At 36.5% G+C, this 20,378-nt stretch overlaps 2 protein-coding genes across 9 annotated transcripts in view; one reads left to right on the top strand and one right to left on the bottom strand.

The window, feature by feature from the left end:
* VMP1 (vacuole membrane protein 1) overlaps window positions 1-20,378 on the top strand; it is a 139,307-nt gene that overhangs the window by 69,837 nt on the left and 49,092 nt on the right. The gene's annotated exons all lie outside the window — the stretch shown is intronic.
* Window positions 922-1,908, bottom strand: LOC118024680 (proteasome subunit alpha type-6-like). Its single transcript, XM_035026715.1, has one exon. It carries the CDS (start codon window positions 1,824-1,826, stop codon window positions 1,089-1,091), a length of 738 nt encoding a protein of 245 aa, XP_034882606.1. The 5' UTR covers window positions 1,827-1,908; the 3' UTR covers window positions 922-1,088.

Genomic DNA, 20,378 nt, shown 5'->3' with positions numbered 1-20,378 from the left:
AGTTTTTGAGAATAACATCAAAACAGTTTATCATGTTTAGAGGAAATTATTTGGGAACTCCTAATTAATAAAGGACAATTACAAGGGTGCCTGCTCAGCTCAGTTGGTAGAGCATAGAGCTCTTGATCTCAGGGTCATGAGTTCGAGCCCCACATTGAGGGTAGAGATTACTTTAAAAAAAAAAAAAAGGTTTTTGGGGCACCTGGCTGGCTCAGTCAGTAGAGCATGTGATTCTTGATCATCAGTTTGAGCCCCACATTGGGTGTAGAGATTACTTAAGGAAAAAAAAAAAAAAAAAAATATATATATATATACACACACATATACACATATACTTTTTTTTTTTAAAGAAAGGACAATCATTAATAAACTTACCTTTAACAGTGGGGGGGAGGGGTAAAGGCTGAGGCCTTTATACCTGAGTATAAACTATATATCAACCTATATCTTAATGTTATAAAATAGATGTTTTATTCTTTGCAGGAAAATTCCTAAGAATATTAACTGATTGATTCTCCATCTTGGGAATGACAGTAGAAATCAACATAGACAAAAATAAAATATAAAAGAGATTTTTGAAAGATTATATATAAAATACATCTCCCAGGGCTCTTGGGTGGCTCAGTCATTAAGCGTCTGCCTTCGGCTCATGTCATGATCCCAGGGTCCTGGGATTGAGCCCTGCATCGGGCTCCCTGCTCAGCGGGAGGCCTGCTTCTCCCTCTCTCACTCCCCCCTGCTTGTGTTCCCTCTCTCACTGTGTCTCTGTCAAATAAATAAATAAAAATCTTTAAAAAAAAAATACATCTCCCTTCCCAGATTTGCTCATTAATCTATGAAATGAAATTGTTTGAAAAATTGTCTTATTGTTTTGGTTTGTAAGTGCATGTGCCCACAGAAGCACACACACATTTTTTTTTTTTTCCCAAAAGCACTGTTTTTATTTATACAGAGTCCTAACCACTTCAGCGGCAGGGCAGGAGTGGGAGAGATTCCTTTTTCAATCCAGGGGCCTCCATAATGTTGGTCTGTTGCTACCAAACACACAGGCAAGTGGCGTCATGGATTTGGTAAACTTACTACAATGTTTAGTCTCTCTCTGCTAGAGCAACAAGGTGAGCATCAATCTCTGCTTCTGAAAGAATCCTGAATTTAGGATTTTCAACTGTAACTACTCCAACTTCTATTTCTGAAGTTTTAAAATCAATTGAGAGAACAGTAGATAGGCGTGTAATTGCAGTTTCCACTGTCTGTTCAAATGTCCAATCAAATTTCTTCTTCACTTTTTTTTCAAGGAAGCTGGTTGACTCCGTTTGTTTAACTCCTGCTGCAGTGGCTTTAAACCCACGGTAGTAACCTGCAGGATCACACTTGTACACCTGAGGGCCTTGTTCTTCATCTATACCAATTAAAATCATACAACAACCAAGAGGCATTTCAGCATTCTGTGTGTAGACCTGAGAAATATCAGCAATTCTTTTGCACAGCATGTCCACAGGAATCTCATAGCCATACTTGTATTTACAATTAGCTGCCCCATAGCGTGCCCTCTGTACCTGGGATCTGCTGTCACCTGTCATTCCTGTCATCACACAGCCAATGTTTTCAGTTATCTTGAATAAGTGAGTCACTGTGCTGGAATCCAATAATTTGTCACATACTTTCTTCTGTGTTACAATTACCGCACAGTCTTTCCCTCTGACAGCTACCGATGTAAGGCCACCCTGGTTAATAGCCTTAAAAGCATATTCTACTTGGTAGAGCTGGCCCTCGGGTGAAAAAATGGTAATGTGGCGGTCAGAACCAGCGCTGGAACCACGGGACATGTTGGCGCACCCACTACTTCAAGCACTGTCTCTGAGCCCCGTAGCTCCCGCACCAGGGGTACAAATCTCCCCAGAAGTTGCAACGACTCCACACACACATTTTTATGAAGAATGAGTTCATAGTTTTCTTCTCAGTGGAATCTGAGACTCAAAAAACCATTACCCTCAATGGAAGAAAATATATATGTGTGTATATATATATATGTGTGTGTGTGTGTATATATATATATATTTAAATTTTTTATTTATTAGAGAGTGAGAGAGCACAAGCACGGGGAGTGGGAGAGGGAGAGGGAGAAGCAGGCTCCCCACTGAGCAGGGAGCCCGATGCAGGGCTCTATTCCAGGACCGTTAGATCATGACCTGAGCCCAAGGCAGACGTTTAACCGGCTGAGCCGCCCAGGCGCCCCAGAAAACATATATTTTAATGACAGATGGGCTTTTTAAAAAGGCATTATTAGGTGGAAATCCACTAAGGATGGTTAATGGTTTTTAATTGAAAACAAAACTTTCAAATATGGAATAGCCAAATAACCAAATATAAAACAAATGAATCAAAGAGCTTTGAGCATCTGCTCTGTGTGGAAAGAGGCAAGTTGGCCTTGGTATTTGCTTTGCCTTATCTATCAACCAGATAACTGTGTCTCTTCTTCTCACATCATAATGCTTACATAAATGCTAATAATTTTTACTAATATAAACAACTTTTTAATTATTTTTAATGCTTTTTAAAACCCGGTATCTAATTTGTTTTTTTTTTTAAGCCTTCACAAAGTTTTTTTTAAAGATTTTATTTATTTATTTGACACAGCGAGAGAGGGAACACAAGCAGGGGGAGTGGGAGAGGGAGAAGCAGGCTTCCTGCGGAGCAGGGAGCCCGATGTGGGGCTGGATCCCAGTACCCTGGGATCATGAACTGAGCCTAAGGCAGATGCTTAATGAATGAGCCACCCAGGCACCCCCCAATATCTAATTTGACCCTTGTGTTAACTGAAATAGTATGGAAAGGTACTATTCTTCTAATTTTAGAGAAAACTTCAAATCTAGAAGTTGTTGCCTCCCTAATTTTACACACTTAGAAGTAGAGCTAGAACCAGATCTCGGAATGCCAGCATTATTGGTATATTCCAACTACTGAAACCATGTCTATCTGTAGACTAAATGGCTGAGTATCTTCAGTAGCAACAACCGATACATCTGGAATTGTAATGTATGTCATTTAACATCTCAAAAACTCCTTTCGTCATCTATATAAAATCAGTAAGCTAAAGTAGAATAAGTCTAGGATGCTTGTAGTTTTAAATTTTTATGCTGTGTTTGGATGCCAAACAGGTATAAGTATTGTTCTCTGTTAAGTCAACTAATACACTGTCATTGTTTCCCCCTTTTTTTTTTAACTTTTTGTTTCGGAAGTCATAGTTTTTCATTTGCATAGTTTTTTTCAATCCCTTCTCTCCCTTGTTTTTTTTTTTTTTTTAAGATTTTTTTATTTATCTGACAGAGAGAAAGACAGCCAGAGAGGGAACACAAGCAGGGGGAGTGGGCAGAGGGAGAAGCAGGCTTCCTGCCGAGCAAGGAGCCCGATGCAGGGCTCGATCCCAGAACCCTGGGATCATGACCTGAGCCGAAGGCAGACAATTAACTATGGAGCCACCCAGCCACCCCTCCCTTCTCTCCCTTCCTCCAGCTCTGTAAAACACCTTTCTATATCACTTTCCACTTGGTAACACTATAAACTATTATCAATTCTATTTTTTTTCTTGGGAGTCCTCACTTAGGAGCTCCCACCCTCCCCCCTGCACTGCAATCTGGACTATATTCTCTTGGATTCTCCCTGCACAATTGCTTCTTTTTCCATTTGGATCTCTTCTTTCTTTTGTTTTTGTTTGTTTTTATTTTTTTCAGTAATCTCTACCCCCAACATGGGACTCAAACTCAACGACCCTAAGATCAAGAGTTGCATACTCTATTGACTGAGCCAGCCAGGTGCCCCTTGTTTTCTTCTTTCTCAATTTACTCCTTCATTTTGGTTGAATACATTCTACCATAGCTTCCTGAGAAAGAATGAGTAGATTTGGAAATTCTGAAAATGCTGTGTCCTTCATTCACACTTAATTAACTGAATGTAGTATTCTAAGTTGAAAATCATTTTTTTAACTTAGAATTTGGAAGTCATTGCTCAGTCGTCTTCAGACCTCTGGTGTTGATATTGATGGAGCTAGTGCTATCCTGACTCCTCTTCATAGGTAGTCTTTTTTGGTTGTTTTATTTTCTTTTCTAGATACTGTTAGATTCATTATCTGAGGTATGGGTCTTTAAAATTTTATTCCTCTTAATTTTTTTTTATCATTTTGCTCCTAATACTTATCACATTCTACTTTGTATGCAATTTCCTCAACTTTATCTTCTAACTCTAATATTAAAATGTTTTTCCACTGTCATATTTATTTTCAAAAAGTGATTTGCATTATATTTCCAAGAAATGGTTTCTTATCTTTTTTTTTTTAAAGATTTTATTTATTTATTTATCAGAGAGAGAGAGCACAAGCAGGGGAAATGGCAGGCAGAGGGAGAAGCAGGCTCCCCTGCTGGGGAAGGAGCCCTATGTGGGACTCGATCCCAGGACCCTGGGATCATGATCTGAGCTGAAGGCAGACGCTTAACCAACTGAGCCACTCAGGTGTCCATTTTCTTATCTTTTTTTTTTTTAAGATTTATTTATTTTAGAGAGAGAGAGCATGCACATGAGTGTGAGCACGGAGGGAAGGGGCAGAAGGAGAATGAGAGAGAGAATCTCAAGCAGCCTCGCTGCTGAGCATGGAGCCTGACACAGGGCTCAATCTCATCTGGGATCATGACCTGAGCCCAAATCAAGAGTCAGACACTCAACCAACTGAGCCACCCAGGTTTCTTATGTTTTTGAAGATATTTCATTTCTTCAGGTTTTCTGTTACTCCAGGCATGATTTTTTCCTTTGTTCTGCTTCCTGTTGGAAGCTTACCTCCAAGCCTGGTGATCCTTATTTTTCTGCTTCTATGTAAGAATAAGGCACATAAAAGCTGAACGGAAGCTCTGTGTGCGGAGGCAAGTTGTAGAAGTGGCAGGCCGTCTTATTTATTGGAACCTCCAAGTGTTAGTTTTGGTGGCTCCTTCATTTAGAATAATTCATTTTCTCTAAGTGATGGATCCTCCAAATTTCTTGCTTGGGGAATATAAACTTTGTTGCTGACATTGTAAAGCTAGGCTATAGAAGTGGAGATCGCCATTTACCATATAGACTTATCATTTAACTCACTTGTGCTCAGACTATGAATACCTGTGTAAACATGTCCTGAGCCCAGAACCTTTGGTTCACTTTGTCTAGAGATTATACTTGATATCTTTTATGGGGCTAAGGGAAGTTGTCTGTGCTAAGTAAGGGTGGGACCTAGGAGTCTACTTCTTATGCTGTCCCCTCGGGGAACCTGGGTGGCTCAGTAAGTTAAGTGTCTGACTCTTGATTTTGGCTCAGGTCATGATGTCAGGGTCATAAGATCAAGCCCCGTGTCAGGCTCCACACTCAGTGAGGAGTCTGCTTCTCTCTGTCTCTCTCCCTCTTCCTCTGCCCCTCCCCCTACTCGTGCTCTCTTTCTAAAATAAATCTTAAAAAATAAAATACAGTCTCCTTGGTTTTGGCCCTACCCCAGCCTCTTCTGCAGTTCAGCTGAAGACCCTTTTTGGAGTTCTGTAATGCAGATCGCTTTGCTTTTCCCTTGTCTTCATTAATGCTCATTTCATCAAAGACAAAGTTCATGTTTATATTTTTTATTTTGGGGGTTATTGTTAAGATAGGAGGTGTTCCAGCTATCTATTTTGAGTAACAAACTACCTCAAAATTCACTGGTTTAAAACAAAAACATTTATAGTGCTCACATATATGAAATTTACTCAAAGTGGCTTGACTGTAAATTGGAGAATTTACTTTCAAGATGGTTTACTTACATGATTGACAAATTGATTCTGGCTGTTGGCTTGGAGTTCATTTGAACTGTTAGTTTGGGACCTCAAGTTACTCTTGATGGAGATTCTTGGGCTTCCTCATATTATGGCACCTGAGTTCCAAAAACGTGTTTGGAACGAACTTAGGTGGAAGTTGCAAGGTTTCTTATCCCAGTCACTTTGCCACATTTTGTTGGCCAAGTAAGTCACTAAAACTAGCCCAAATTCGGAGAGGAAAATTAGGAGTAAGCAAGAATTTGCAGCCATCTCTAATCTACCACAGGGATGAAGGTCTTATTTGGTTATCTTAAAGTGGAAACCTTCCTGTGATATCATTTTTAATAGAATAGAACATTGACAAACCAGAATTTCTTTATAGGAGGGGAACGGGATGGTAAATGATCTTGAATTTATATAATGTAAGAGGTTGTTGAAAAGAATTTAGACATATTTCCTTGAAAGGGGAAAATGATGAACTTATCAAATATCCAAAAGTTGTCTCTCCTGTGGCAAGAGAATATAGTCATGCTGAGAAACTGAAGAGGTAAACTTTGTCTTAGAATTAGTGGGTAGAGGTTTTCTGAGGCCCACAAGGCTCAATATTAAAACAAAACAAAAAAACCCACTGCCTATCAGTTTTAACTGTGTACAAATGGAATTGCTATTTCAAAAAGAATGAATGCCTTATCTCTCTCTCTGTGGTATCTTTCATGGATCCATGCACAGCACTTCCTGCATTGTGTAAAATACTAACTGGCTGACTCATTTCATTCTTCCCAAGTTTTTGATTCTAGGATTATAAATAATACATTCTGTAAACTTGTTACCATCTAAAAGCTCAACCTCTAAAAACTCAGATCTTCTAGAATTTGATGAAGTAAATTATGCTTCATCTTGTACATTGATTTGAGCTCTTGAAGACTTTTGAGTCTTGAAGATACTTAATCTTTCTCTACCATTAAGAAAATAATCTTTTTTGTTCATCTGTTATGGCCCTGATTATTTTAGTTACTTTTTGACTGGATCTTCTCTAATGCAGCTTTGTTTGTTTTGAGTCGTGGAAACCAGCCTGCACACAATATTCTGATGGTTATGAGGTTTGGCTGCTTTCATCGTATAAAGCCAATAATTACAATCACTGTTTTAGGATAAACTATATATTTCTTATTCCCTAATTTTATATCTGCTTATATTGAAAAATCAAGTAAGCAAAATGTGGACATTCTGTTTCATGTCCTTTAATCAGAAATTATATATTCTTTTTGAACATTTCATTTAAAATTTTTACCCAGAATTGCAGATATATGTACTATCAACCAATTATGCAGTCACACTAGAGAATAATTAGGTGAAATAATATGATAAAAGACTAATTCAGCCCTGGCAACTATTGATTTTCTTTCTGAGATCAGTAGAACTATATATAAGGTCCTTAAATGAAGTACCATAGTACAACTCTGAAGTAGGGATATTTTTCCAGATTTGGACAGGAAGCACATTCAAGAACACACAGCCAGTGAATCTCAGAGCCAGCACACAACCCAATTTTCTTTTTTTTAAAAGATTTTATTTATTTGTCAGAGCGAGAGAGAGCACAAGCAGGGGGAGCGGCAGGTAGAGGGAGAAGCAGGCTCCACGCTGAGCAAGGAGCCCAATGCAGGACTTGATCCCAGCACGTTGGGATCATGACCTGGACTGAAGGCAGATGCTTAACCAACTGAGACACCCAGGCATCCCCCAACACAATTTTCTGCCATCAAGATTAGTACTCTGCTTACTGTACTACAACATAGCAACATTTTCCTCTAGTTTAATGCAGTAAAAAGTGAAGAACCAATTTAAAAATTTTTTCTTTCCCCTATACTTGATTTGATTTTTCTTTCTTTATGGCCTTTCATTGTTTTGTTTTGTTTTTTTACAAGTTTTCATCAATTTTGTGGCTTATTATAGATTTTAGCGTATGTGGATGTATTTATTCCTGTATACTTTTCCCCAGATTTAGACAAGGGGTTTTGTGAGGGTTATAACTTCGTTTATTTATTTTGCGGTTATGGGGGTGGGGGTACAATAGTTGGGGAGGGGACTGTTGCCAGTTTTCCACATTATAAATTATCTGAGAGAGTCCTCACTGTTTTAATTCATTATTCAAAGAAGAGCTTCTAACTGTGGCTTAGCAAAAATAAGTTTTTGTTTTTGTTTGTTCTTGCTAACTCTGTGGACTCTTACTATGTCCAAGTAAAATCTATTATATCTCAGCTGTTTTGATACACTTTTGTGACAAATTCTTGTTTTTGTTTTTAAGGCTTTCACTATGCAAATAAATTTATAACAATTTGTAAGGATTTTTTGTCATTTTATTTGTAAATAGTGATCTTAAAAATATTTATCTTTTCAGTAACAAACTTGTTTTAGGCTCTTTGCTTCTGTTATTTTTCCAAATTTGCATATTTTACAATTACATAAATGCTTAAAGTAATAGGACTGGAACATTCCAGAAGTAGTAAAAGTAAAAAGTAAAAGCCCACATACCTACTTCCCAGAGTGGGATAATAATCACATTTTAGACTGTGTTCTTTGCATATATAACTTTTAAAAATAAAAGCCAGAAGCATACCATAAATATTAGTCTGAAGTTCCTTTTTCACATATATGTCATGGACATTTGATACTGATTTTTAAAATTGTGTTACTATGGAGTGACACAGGTCACTGTGGAAAATTTATGTGTGTATTTAAAAATAATTCCTATATCCTTCAGTCTGTTTTTCTATAAGCAACTATAAGAGTGAATTGTATTTATTGCTTTGTGACTTGTTTTGAATATAAAAACATCCTATGAACAAAAAATTTTCAGTGTCATCAAATATTTTCCGTATCTTTGCTTTTTATAACAACTTTGTTACAAAGTATGTTCATTGTATAACATGTTGAAAATACAGATAAACAAAAAAAGAAAGAAAAAAACTTCATCTAACCGGTTCATTTACCCGTTTTTTATATTTAATATATTTCTCACTTTCTTATTGATTGACATTTTTAAGGAGATTTCTTTTGTTATATGCTTTTCTGCTATTTTTTCCATATTGTTTATTGTGTGTGTTTTTATTATGTTTTACTTCTTGGATAAACAAGTTTACTTTTTTAAAAATTCTAATATCTTAGACTTTCCCTTTTGGAGTGATGCCTAAAATTATCTTACTGAACCCTTATGACTATGTAGTGAATATTAGCCATATTTCCTTTTAGTATATTTATGGTTTGATCCTTCCATCTTTAAATATTTATTAAAATATTTGTATCTATCATATAATGTAGAAATCTAACTTTCTCCCCTTTAGGTAACTAGCTATGTGATATTCCAACATTTTCCCAGTGATAGCAATATGTTAGTTTTGTCTTACACTTTATTGTTATAAATTGCATATTTTATTTTTGTAAATAGTTATTGTTATGTAAAAAGATACTATGTTTTTATTTATTTGGTAAGCTATAACTTTATTGACATCTTTTAGTTATATCTTTGTGATTTAAAAGTTTTTATACTATTCAGTTTCGCAAGGATCCAAAAGTTTATCTGACTTTGGTGCTGGAATTTCCTCACAGATACATGTATTTTGTAAAACCCCCAATTTGATAAGAACACTAAAATATAGAAAAGTTGGATCAACTGTAGCTAAAACAGGAAATTAAGTAAAATGAGTGGGTATATAAATTTTAAGATTGCCTGAGACTGAGGTAGAAAATGTGTTTTTTATTCATTTAGGTAAAGCCCTTTGATAGAATAAATTTATCAGCAGGAAGAGTGAAAAAAAATACTTGGCTCTCATTGCTTTATCATGTGCTCTCCAACTAGGTTAAAGGGTATATATGCTTTTATTAGGAAATTGTTACTAGGTAGCAATTTTACAGCCAAGTATTTGCGTAAATTCTAGTTTTGACTAATCGTTGGATTTTGTACCATAGATATTTTGAGGAGAATAAGAGATTACTAATACATTTATTTTAATTTGGATTCTTTATGGTACCTCATTTATTTTTGTGAATACAGTACTGAGATTAGGCAGTATTTTTCCACTAAACTGACTTCCTTTTGTTCTTGGCTTTCTATCATGTTTTCACTAGATGTCTGTGGGAGGTAGACATGAATAAATGTAGCTTCCTATGACCTTGAACTATTCTAGCATAATTTATAAAATATAAGTCTAGATAGCTGTTTATGTGCTTGATGGACTATTTCATACAAGGTTTTTTTTTATGATTTTATTTAAAGAGAGAGTGCATCCACATGCAAGCAGAGGGAGGGGCAGAAGGAGAGGGAGAGAATCTCAAGCAGACTCTGTGCTGAGTGGGGAGCCCAACGTGGGGCTCAGTCTCATGACCCTGAGATCATGACCTGAGCCAAAATCAAGAGTCAGATGCTTAACTGACTGAGCCACCCAGGCACCCCTCATGCAAGGTTTAATTGTTCTCTTTATGATATTCTTTTTCTTCTTTGTTCCTGATTTCTGTTAATGATGTCACCATCCTCATAGTCACAGTCAAAACAGAGTCATCTGACTCCCTCCTTGCTTCCCATATCCATTCTTCAAGGCCTGTTGACTCTACCTCCTCAATATCTTCATATCTGCCCTCTCTGGTTCAGATCTTTACCACCTCTTCCCTGAACATTTCCAGTGACTTCCTGATAGGTCTCCTCTTTATTTACTAGCTTTTTCCCCCCAATCCATTTCCTGAACAAAGCAACAAAAATAACTTTCTGAAAAAATACCTCTGGTCATGAAACTTTGCTGCTCAAAAATCTTCCTAATCCCCAGAAATTGTTTCTTGCTATAACTTTCTTGTGTCATCTTCTACCTTCGTTTAAAACTATTTATGGACTGGGTGCCTGGGTGGCTCAGTTGGTTAAGCGACTGCCTTCAGCTCAGGTCATGATCCCAGAGTCCTAGGATCGAGTCCCGCATCGGGCTCCCTGCTCTGCGGGGAGCCTGCTTCTCCCTCTCCCACTCCCCCTGCTTGTGTTCCCTCTCTCGCTGTGTCTCTCTCTGTCAAATAAATAAATAAAATCTTTATAAAAAAAAAATATTTATGGACTTTCTGGGGTACCTGGCTAGTTCAGTCAGTAGAGCATGTGACTCTTGATCTCAGGCTGGTGAGCTTAAGCCCCATGTTGGGAATAGAGTTTCCTTTTAAAAAATAGAATAAAATAAAAATTAAAAGTATTTTTTAAAAATAAAACTATTTATGGACTTTTCTTATCTCTCCCAAGAGTCTGTAAACTCCTTGAGAGGAGACCACAAAAATTATTTGCAACAATACCTGCCTGGTCTTGCACATACTACTCATGTGGTAGATACTTTGAATAAACTAAGACATATCGAGAGAGAAAATGTACGTTACATGAAACATGTTCACTTAATAGTCTCACTCCACTACCAAGTAAAATGTAAACTGCAGTGAACACAGATCATTTACATAAGAAAGACTGAATTGTTCTGCATCTTTAATAGTCATCTGAGAACAAAACTTGAATGTAGGAAACATCAGTAGTTAAATGACTTAAATATTTTAAATTCACATTAAGTAAAAGAAGATTTATAAAATTCCATATTTTAGAAACAACCTGAAATTTCTTGTAGCAACTTGTTTATTCTGTAGACTGCATAGCCAAAGAAAGGAGGAAAATTAGAAACATTAGGAATAAAAAAGTTTGAAAAATAAAGTAACCTATTCACTTGATGTATCATAAAAGATTAGAGCAATGGGAAATGGGAGCATGGGGGTGGTTGTGGTATTTTTGTGTTTAAAGCTTACACAATAGAGCAGGAATGTTGTACATATTTACTTGGAAGAATATGGTTTGAATAAGTTTGCTTTCCTAAACACCATCTGGCCAAGTGACCTGGCTACTTAGATTCTTTTGCACAAAATATTAGGTTGCTGACTGTGTGGAATTTACTGTTTATTATTCCTATAGGAAATTGAGAATTAAGGTAGAAGTAAGAAATTTAATTTTCTTAAAACTTTATCTGTTAAGAGAATGCAGTTTTTTCCCTCCATTTTTATATTGATTAGCTTGTTTTTCTGTTGAGTGTAAATCATGAGTCTGTACACCATCTTAGATTAAATATTTCCTCAAAGGCAGTTTTATAATTTCTGGATTTAATCTTATTTTAAGGGAGCATGTTTTTAGCTTCTGTTTAGGACTGCATTATGTAAATTGATTAATATTTGCCACTTAATCTGATTTATTGAAGATAAACCCCCAAATTAAGTTTAAATGCTAATATCTTTTATCTTACTAGTTGGTATTAAATATTATTTAAGGCCCAAAAAACTTTTTTTTTTTAGGTTAGTAAGATCCTTTCCTATTCAGAAATTTCAACTTATTTACATTATTTTTTTAGTGAGAACACATAACACAAAAAAGTTCGTCAGTTGTAATGGTAGTTCTCATTCTTATGGCTGGTACATTTCTCTTTATGCAGTAGACTAGATTACCCAGTGAACATCCCCCAAAGTGCAAGATGATAATTAAAGGTTCTTTTGACACTCTTTTGGTAATGATAGAATATGTGTTTGAACATTTGAGTTTAGAGACTTTGGGAAAGCATTTAATAATGATTATTTATACACTCACTAAAGTGCTTTAACATTCCTTTGATGCTATTCTCTGTTAAGCACATTTTCCTATGAAGTGTTTGCAGTTGCCCATACCATACCAATGCCTGCTGGTTTTTCCCCCTGTGAACTGTCTGTTCCTTTACATACAGAGATTTATGGAAGAGTTCATGGTGTGGATGACTTGAAACCCAACAGGACTATTTTCGTATACTTTAGTGCCAGTTGAACAGTCTGGGTGTCAGTTGTTGCTGGGACCTGTTTTTGACTCTGTCGAACCTTTACTGGCTGTGGTTTGTCTGGCCATCACATGACTTCTCTGAAAATTCCCCCTCCCCTTCATTTCCAGTAAACTGTTCGAGTAGGAGTGAGTCAGAGTGAAACCAGCTTCCCTGTAACCACAGGGCTTGTTAAAGAATTTGTCAACGTGGACTCTAGAGGGTTTGCATTAAGCTTTGCAGTAACGGCTATGGTTTGTGTTGCGTCAGGACTTCCACAGAAAAGCTTCCTGCTCTCAAGATCTTTTCCTTGTTTGCAAGGGGTTAAACTGATCAACTTTACCATAATGAACAGTAGAGACACATGTTAAACACATTTCTTTATCATTTAAAGGCGTGTCAGAGCTACCAGGGTTGACTGTAGTTTCTCTTTTCATAATCAGCCACACCCAACAACTTTAGTTTTAGACAGGCCTGCTAGATCTTCTTTCAGGCTGGCTCATGACTTTACCACAAAGTACCATCAAGATTAAGCAATTTTAAGTGGTCTCTTTTGAAGGATTCTGTTGCAGGATATTGCGACTGCTAGCACATTTAACTTTGGTACACAAAGGTCACTTGCACTGGGCTCAATGAGAAAAGGTAGCACTTGAAATAGTTCTATACTTGTAGTTTCTAAGCACACACACTTAGCATGTTTTATATGGAATTCTTAATGCCTCATTTTATTTGCTTTCTCAGGAAACTTTTACTTTATTTTGAACTCTTTTCTCACCATCCCACTCCCAGACTTTTAATCCTTATTTGTTTTCTGAGTCTTCTCTATTTCTTTAACCCATTTTTATAGTAGTATTAACTAACTGAACAGGAATTGCAGCTTGATGCAAGCTGCTGAATGAATGGCCACTGGGAAACTTATCTACTCATTGTGCATTCCTGAATCCATTTGTTTTTACATGTGCATTTCTGTATTTAACCATGTCATCTCAGCCAGACTTTTCTTTTAAAAATAAATTTAATGAATACATTTAAATCCAACCTCCTAAAAATCATTTTTATTCTGCTTACCTTTTTGGTAACAAAATAAATTTCAAGAAAACAAGTGGTAGAAAATATTGAGCTAGTTATTCCTCACAGGAAAGAATACAGAATAGTGGAAGTTTGAAATTGTTATATTCTAGCAATGCTTACTAACTCTCAATGGTCAAATTAAAATAGAAAAAAATTTCTTTTGATGCGAGAGCACTTGTCATTGAATCTAGATTTTAAAATGAAAATAAGAGGTTAATGTAGCCTAGTCCTTAGCAAAGCATAGTAAGTAATAAATGTTTAAGATTTTTCTTGTTAGTTTGTTTGGATATTGGAGTAGAATATAGTTTTATGTCTGCTTTGTTCTTTTCATTAGCACACCTGTTTACAGATATGGGGAAAAAATTAGCAGTGGGTAGGCATTAGGTTACCTTTGTTAAACTAATTTAAAGATTTTTTTTTCAGGTTATGTTTCAAACACCTTTTGTAAAATGCCTTTGGAGAGGCCCCTTTCATTGAAATGTGGACCAACAGACTATGTATAATGTGGTTTTGCTCATGAGTTTGCAAATCAGCAACATAGGAATACAAACTCACCCTCTGTTATACCTGCTGAGTGTGCCCAGGGGTCTTGGCCCAAGACCAGAGTTTAATGCAAGACATGGACAGTAGAATAATTATTATGCTCATTTCCTATTACAAAAGGTGTGTTGTTGTTGTTGTTTTTAAGATTTTATTTATTTGAGAGAGAGCACAAGAGTCAAGCACAGGGTAGGGGCAGAGGGAGAGGAAGAAGCCAACTCCCCCCGAGGAGGGACCCTGTGGCAGCCCTCCTAGGACCCTGGGATCTTGACCTGAGCTGGAAGCAGACACTTAACTGACTGAGCCAGCCAGATGCCCCACAAAAGATGTTTTTGTTTCTAATTAGCCAAGGTGTTTGGTTTGTCATAATAGATCTGTAGTTCTCTCTTACTGAGTACTTAAGGAAATTTCTCCTGGTAGAGTGTTCTTCCCATTTTCCTGTCTTGGAAATGTAAAAACCTGACTGCAGTGCTTTTAAACTCAAGCACTAGGATAGCAGGAAGAGGGCATGGTAATTAATTCAGTGCTCCCTCAAAAGTATGCATGTACTCTAGACTTCTCTGTCTCCTTCCCTGATATAGGTCTGCATCAACTAATCAAAACCTATAAAAATTTGTGTGTTTACTGCTTCTTGAGGTAAAGACTTCAGTAAGTTCATAGCCTGTTATTAAAGCAGTGCTGCCATTTGTTGGTTTTAGATTTGCCTCTCCCACATTATAAAGGGTGCCACCCTCATTCTAGCATTGTAAGATTGTTTTAACACTTCCCCTTTGCTCTTTTCATAACTCTAGATTTCAGTTGGTTCCCTTTTCAGCCTTTCTAGAGAGAGTAATAATTTACTTTTTATATCTAACAGCCCCTAAAAGTCTTTGATCCCTTTTTTTTTCCCCATGGCTCTTTATCTAATTCTTTTATATCTTTCCTAACATGAAGTTATCAGATCTGCACATGATTTTCTAAGGGCATTACTATACTCATGTTTTTTCAGATTTCTACAACTATTGTCCTTTGCCAATGCATTTTGCTGATGTTTTTAATAAACTGTTTACTTCAATAAACCGTTTACTTGGGAGACTACTCCCAGTTCCCTTTTCTTTGTTCATAGTGTAAAACTCTTATAACCCATCATTTTATATTTAAATAATTTTTCCCTAAATGTGGTATCTTACTATGGTCTACATTGTTGCATTTCTTCTTGCTCAAGTTCACATGATCTTTCAGTTTATTGTCATGAATTTGGCATTTCTTACTTTAAAATTTTAATTTCAGCTGTAAATTTGGAGTTTAAACTCTTTGCTCCTTTTGCCAGGACCATTTATAAATTTGTTAAACAAAATTGGTTCTATCTTAGGGAGGAATCCCACTATTTACATGTCTTATATAATAGAGAAGATCCCATTTATCTTTATTCTTTGTTTTCAGTCTCTTAAGTTTCCTGTCCCTGATAGTTTTGTAAATTCCATACTGACTTTGTTTTCATAGCTTTGGATGTTTAAGTGAAGTTCATCTCAACTACTTTTACTTTTTTCCATCTAGAACCTAGTATTGTTGTCTTACATACATAGCAGGTTGTCATGCTTTTTGTTTTCTCAATTCCAATTTGAATTTGGAAATAAACATTATTCATTAGTTACTTGTAACCAAAACAGAATCAATTATAAAGTGCTAAAAATGAAGGGTGACTTTCCACCCCAGCATCAAACTAAGACTTGGTAAATACCCTTTCTGGTGAGACATGAGGAGATCACATGAGGAGATACTGACTTCAGACTGGAAAAAGAGAAGAAAAGAAATGTGCATGACTTGTATAATGTGTCATTTCTAGTAAATCTTGCATACTCAGACATTTTCCCTGAGTGTCTAGAGCACTGTTGTTCTTGAACTGCAGAGTCTGTTTTTATTTCAAATAGAGGCTAGGCAGGCACTGATAAGAATGGATGCCTGCCTGCCTTCCTAAGAAATACCATATGGTTTCTTTTCTTTTTAGTTTACTTATTTATTTTTTAGTAATCTCTACGTCCAGTGTGGGGCTTGAACCCATGACTCTGAGATCAAGAGTAGCACGCTCTTCCGAAGAAGCTTGTCAGGCACCACCTTTTTTTTTTTTTTTTTTTTGAGAGAGAGAGTGGATGTCTCTGAGCCAGGGGAAGGGGCAGAGGGAGAGAATCTCAAGTAGATTCCCCGCTGAATGCAGAACCCTAAATGGGGCTCAATCTCACAACCCTGAGATCATGACCTGAGCTAAAATCCAGAGTCACTTGCCCAACTGACTAAACCACCCAGGTGCCCCTCAAGTTTTTATTTAAATTCCAGTTAGTTAACACACAGTGTAATATTAGTTTTAGGTATACAATGTAGTGATTCAGCACTTACATACAACACCTGGTGCTCATCACCACAGGTGCACTCCTAATCCCCTTCATCTATTTAACTCATCTCCCTACACCTCTCCTGTCTGGTAACCATTAGTTTGTTCTCTGTAGTTAAGAATCTGTTTCTTGATTTGCCTCTTTTTTTTTTTTCCCCTTTGCTCATTTGTTTCTTCAATTCCACATATGAGTGAAATCATATTTGTCTTTCTCTGACTTATTTCACTTAGCATAATACTCTAGCTCCATCCATGCCATTGCAAATAGCAAGATTTCTTTCTTTCTTTCTTTCTTTCTTTCTTTCTTTCTTTCTTTCTTTCTTTCATTTATTTGGGGCGCCTGGGTAGCTCAGTCGGTTGAGCATCTGCCTTTAGCTCAGGTCATGATCCCAGGGTGTTGGGATCGAGTTCCGCATTGGGCTCCCTGCTCAGGGGGGCCCTGCTTCTCTCTCTCCCTCTGCCTGCCGCTCCCCATGCTTGTGCATGCGCTCTCTCTCCCCCTGACAAATAAATAAAAATTTCTTTAAAAAAATTATTTATTTGTCAGGGGGAGAGAGAGAGAGCAAGGAAGCACAAGCAGGGGAAGTGTCAGGCAGAGGGAGAAGTGGACTCCCCACTGAGCAAGGAGCCCAATGCGAGACTCAATGCCAGGACACTGGGATTGTGATCTAAGCCAAAGGCAGATGCTTAACCAACTGAGCCACCCAGGCATCCCGATTTCATTCTTTTTTATGGCTGAGTAATATTCCATATGGTTTCTTTTCAACACAAACCTAAGCAGGGAGAAAGAAATAGAGGAAAAGGAAGCAGCAGATACTGGTCAATTTAAATGTGGGTAACTTGGACTTGAATTTTAATTTGACTGAACTATGTAAAGGAAGAAAAAAGTACTGTATGCTTATCTGAACTTCTAAAAATACTTCTCTGCTTTTTATCTAACAATGTTAACAAATGCTGATGATCAGCCCTGAGAAAACCTCCTGAAACCTTACTTCTTCCATCTTGTCTTTCCTCCTAGACTACTCACAAGATATTTTATGTCTAAAAGATTATTTGTGAGTTTTAAGATTAGTAATCATAGGGAGATAACCATTACAAGTGTAAATAACTGAAGAATTACCTCTTATTTTCTGGAGACAAGAATATGTTGATTAAGAACTAGCATTCAAGAGTAGTAATCTTTTTTTTTTTTTAAGATTTTATTTTTAAGTAATCTCTACACCTAACATGGGGCTTGAACTCACAACCACGAGCTCAAGAGTTGTGTGGTCTACCCACTGAGCCAGTCAGGTGCCCCTAGGAATAATAATCTTACCCATTGCTACTCTCTTATGAAGGAGGATTTGGTAAACTAATTGTTGGCATTACAAAACAGATTTGATAAATTTTCAGTTCTTACTGCATTTCCTTCCTTCCCTTCTTCCTGCTTTACAGCCCTCTTCCTTCCTTGATATTAACATGTTGCTTTTCTCTTTTTGTAATTAAAAACAAAATAAAACAAAAACCTTATCCCCTTGGTTGTAAGGTTGCACTAGAACTGAGCTCATCATAATGCCAACAAAGAATTCTGACAAGATACTTTATTTCACTGGCTCTCAGGTTTTTTTAATCTTTTGACAGTTACTGTGTAATTTAACTTTGGTCTATTATTTTTCCCATAATCACTTTTATCTCTTATTTATCATGGTGATAGATACTATTTCACCATTTTATAGAAAAGCTGAAGAAACTGGCTCAGGAAACTTTAAAGACAGTATGATCAGTGCTGTATCATTTTGATGTCACATGAGCTCTGTAGAATTAGTGTTTGTATTGTTTCTCTAAGTACTTTTCCATCTTTTCTGTTTTTCTTGTTCTCCTTTGCATTGTAGGTTTCCTGAGTCATTCATCATCTCTTTTTGCTTTTTCTACCAATTACTCTCCCCCTCCCATATACACACATGAAATTTTCACAATATGCAATCTAATAAAAGTACCGTAAGTAATAGAAATATATGAATATGAACAGGAACAAAAACTGAATTTTCTTTTCAGATTTCTAGAGGACCTAGTTTTTTAGTACTTATTTAGTTAGTAAGTGGCCAAAATAAGTATTTCTTATTGTTTCAAAGAATACACAGATCTTCTTTGCTTGTGTTCAGTTTTCGTTGATTTTGATGGATGTGAGATATATTTTATATATAATTTCTTCTTTTTTAAAGGGGAAAAGATGGTTTTTATTTTATGTTCTAATTTATTTTTATTTATTTTTTAAAGATTTTATTTATTTGAGAGAGAGAGAATGAGAGAGAGCAAGCACATGAGAGGGGGGAGGGTCAGAGGGAGAAGCAGACTCCCTGCCGAGCAGGGAGCCCGATGCAGGACTCGATCCAGGGACTCCAGGATCATGACCTGAGCTGAAGGCAGTCGCTTAACCAACTGAGCCACCCAGGCGCCCTCTTCTAATTTATTTTTAATGTGCCAGAGAAAAGGAAATCTTAGTCCCAGTTTTAGATAATAACAAAAGCAAGCAATAGTAATTCTAGCTAGATAATCCAAAACTGTTTTTATAATCATTTGTCTTTAATTCTCTAAAAAATTAGTGTACTGGATGGGATATGAAGAAGACAGGACAACTGTTAGCTCATTACACATGGGAGTACACAGATTTCTTATATTTATCATTTACAGTATTGGTTTTTGCCACATCTGTGAAACAGTTGTACCATTAGTACCTTCTTTTATTTTTTCATTTTAACTATTGAATTATTTTTTTAAAAATTGAAATATAGTTGACACATAAAATTGTATTCATTTCAGGTATACAGCATAATGATTTGATATACATACATGTTGCAAAATGATTACCACAATAAGTTTAGTTAATATCCATCACCATACATGGTTACAATTTTTTTCCTGTGATGAGAACTTTCAAGATCTACTCTCTTAGCAACTTAGCAATTTCCAGCTATACAATACAGTATTGTTAACTATGTCATCATGCAGTATACATTCCTAGAATTTATTTATCTTATAACTGAAAGCTGGCATCATTTCACCACCATCACCCACTGCTTCTCCCCCCTGCCTCTAGCAACTACCAATCTTTTCTCCATATCTGTTACTTTGGGGCTTTAAAAATATTCCACATATAAATAAGATTATACAGTATTTGTCTTTCTCTGTCTTATTTAACACAGCATCCTCAAGGTCCATCTATGTTGTTGCACATGGGAGGATTTCCTTCTTTTTTAATGGCTGACTAATATTTCAGGGTGTGTTTGTGTGTGTGTGTGTGTGTGTGTATTTCCCACATTTTCTTTATTCAACCATCAGTGGACACTTAGGTTGTTTCCATGTCTTGGATATTATAAATAATGCTACAGTAAACCTGGGGGATGCAGATATTTTTTCAAGATATTGGTTGTCTCCTTTGGATTAATACCCAGAAGTGGAATTGCTGGATCATATGATTGTTCTATTTTTAATTTTTAAGGACTCTCCATACTGACTATACCAATTTACATTCCCCTAAACAGTGCACATGGGTTCCCTCTTCACCACATCCTCACCAATACTTAGTATCTTTTGTCTTCTTGATGATAGGCTTTCTGGGCACCTGGTTGGCTTAGTTGGTAGAGCATGTGACCCTTGATCTCAGGGACATGAGTTTAAGCCCCACATTGGGCATAGAGCCTACTTTAAAAAAAAAAAAAAAGATACAGGCTTTCTAACATTTATGAAGTGATACCTCATTGGGGTTTTGATTTGCATTTT

This window comes from Mirounga leonina, unplaced genomic scaffold (genome assembly GCF_011800145.1).
Source record: "Mirounga leonina isolate KUSES-001 unplaced genomic scaffold, KU_Mleo_1.0 Mir_200, whole genome shotgun sequence".
NCBI classification, from domain to species: domain Eukaryota; kingdom Metazoa; phylum Chordata; class Mammalia; order Carnivora; family Phocidae; genus Mirounga; species Mirounga leonina.
Note: the sequence above shows the minus strand (reverse complement) of the source record. Positions and strands in the feature narration are given on the sequence as shown.

Bases quoted from the DNA above. Each gene is read 5' to 3' on its own strand.
- LOC118024680 (XM_035026715.1), bottom strand. From the start codon at position 1,826: ATGTCCCGTGGTTCCAGCGCTGGTTCTGACCGCCACATTACCATTTTT.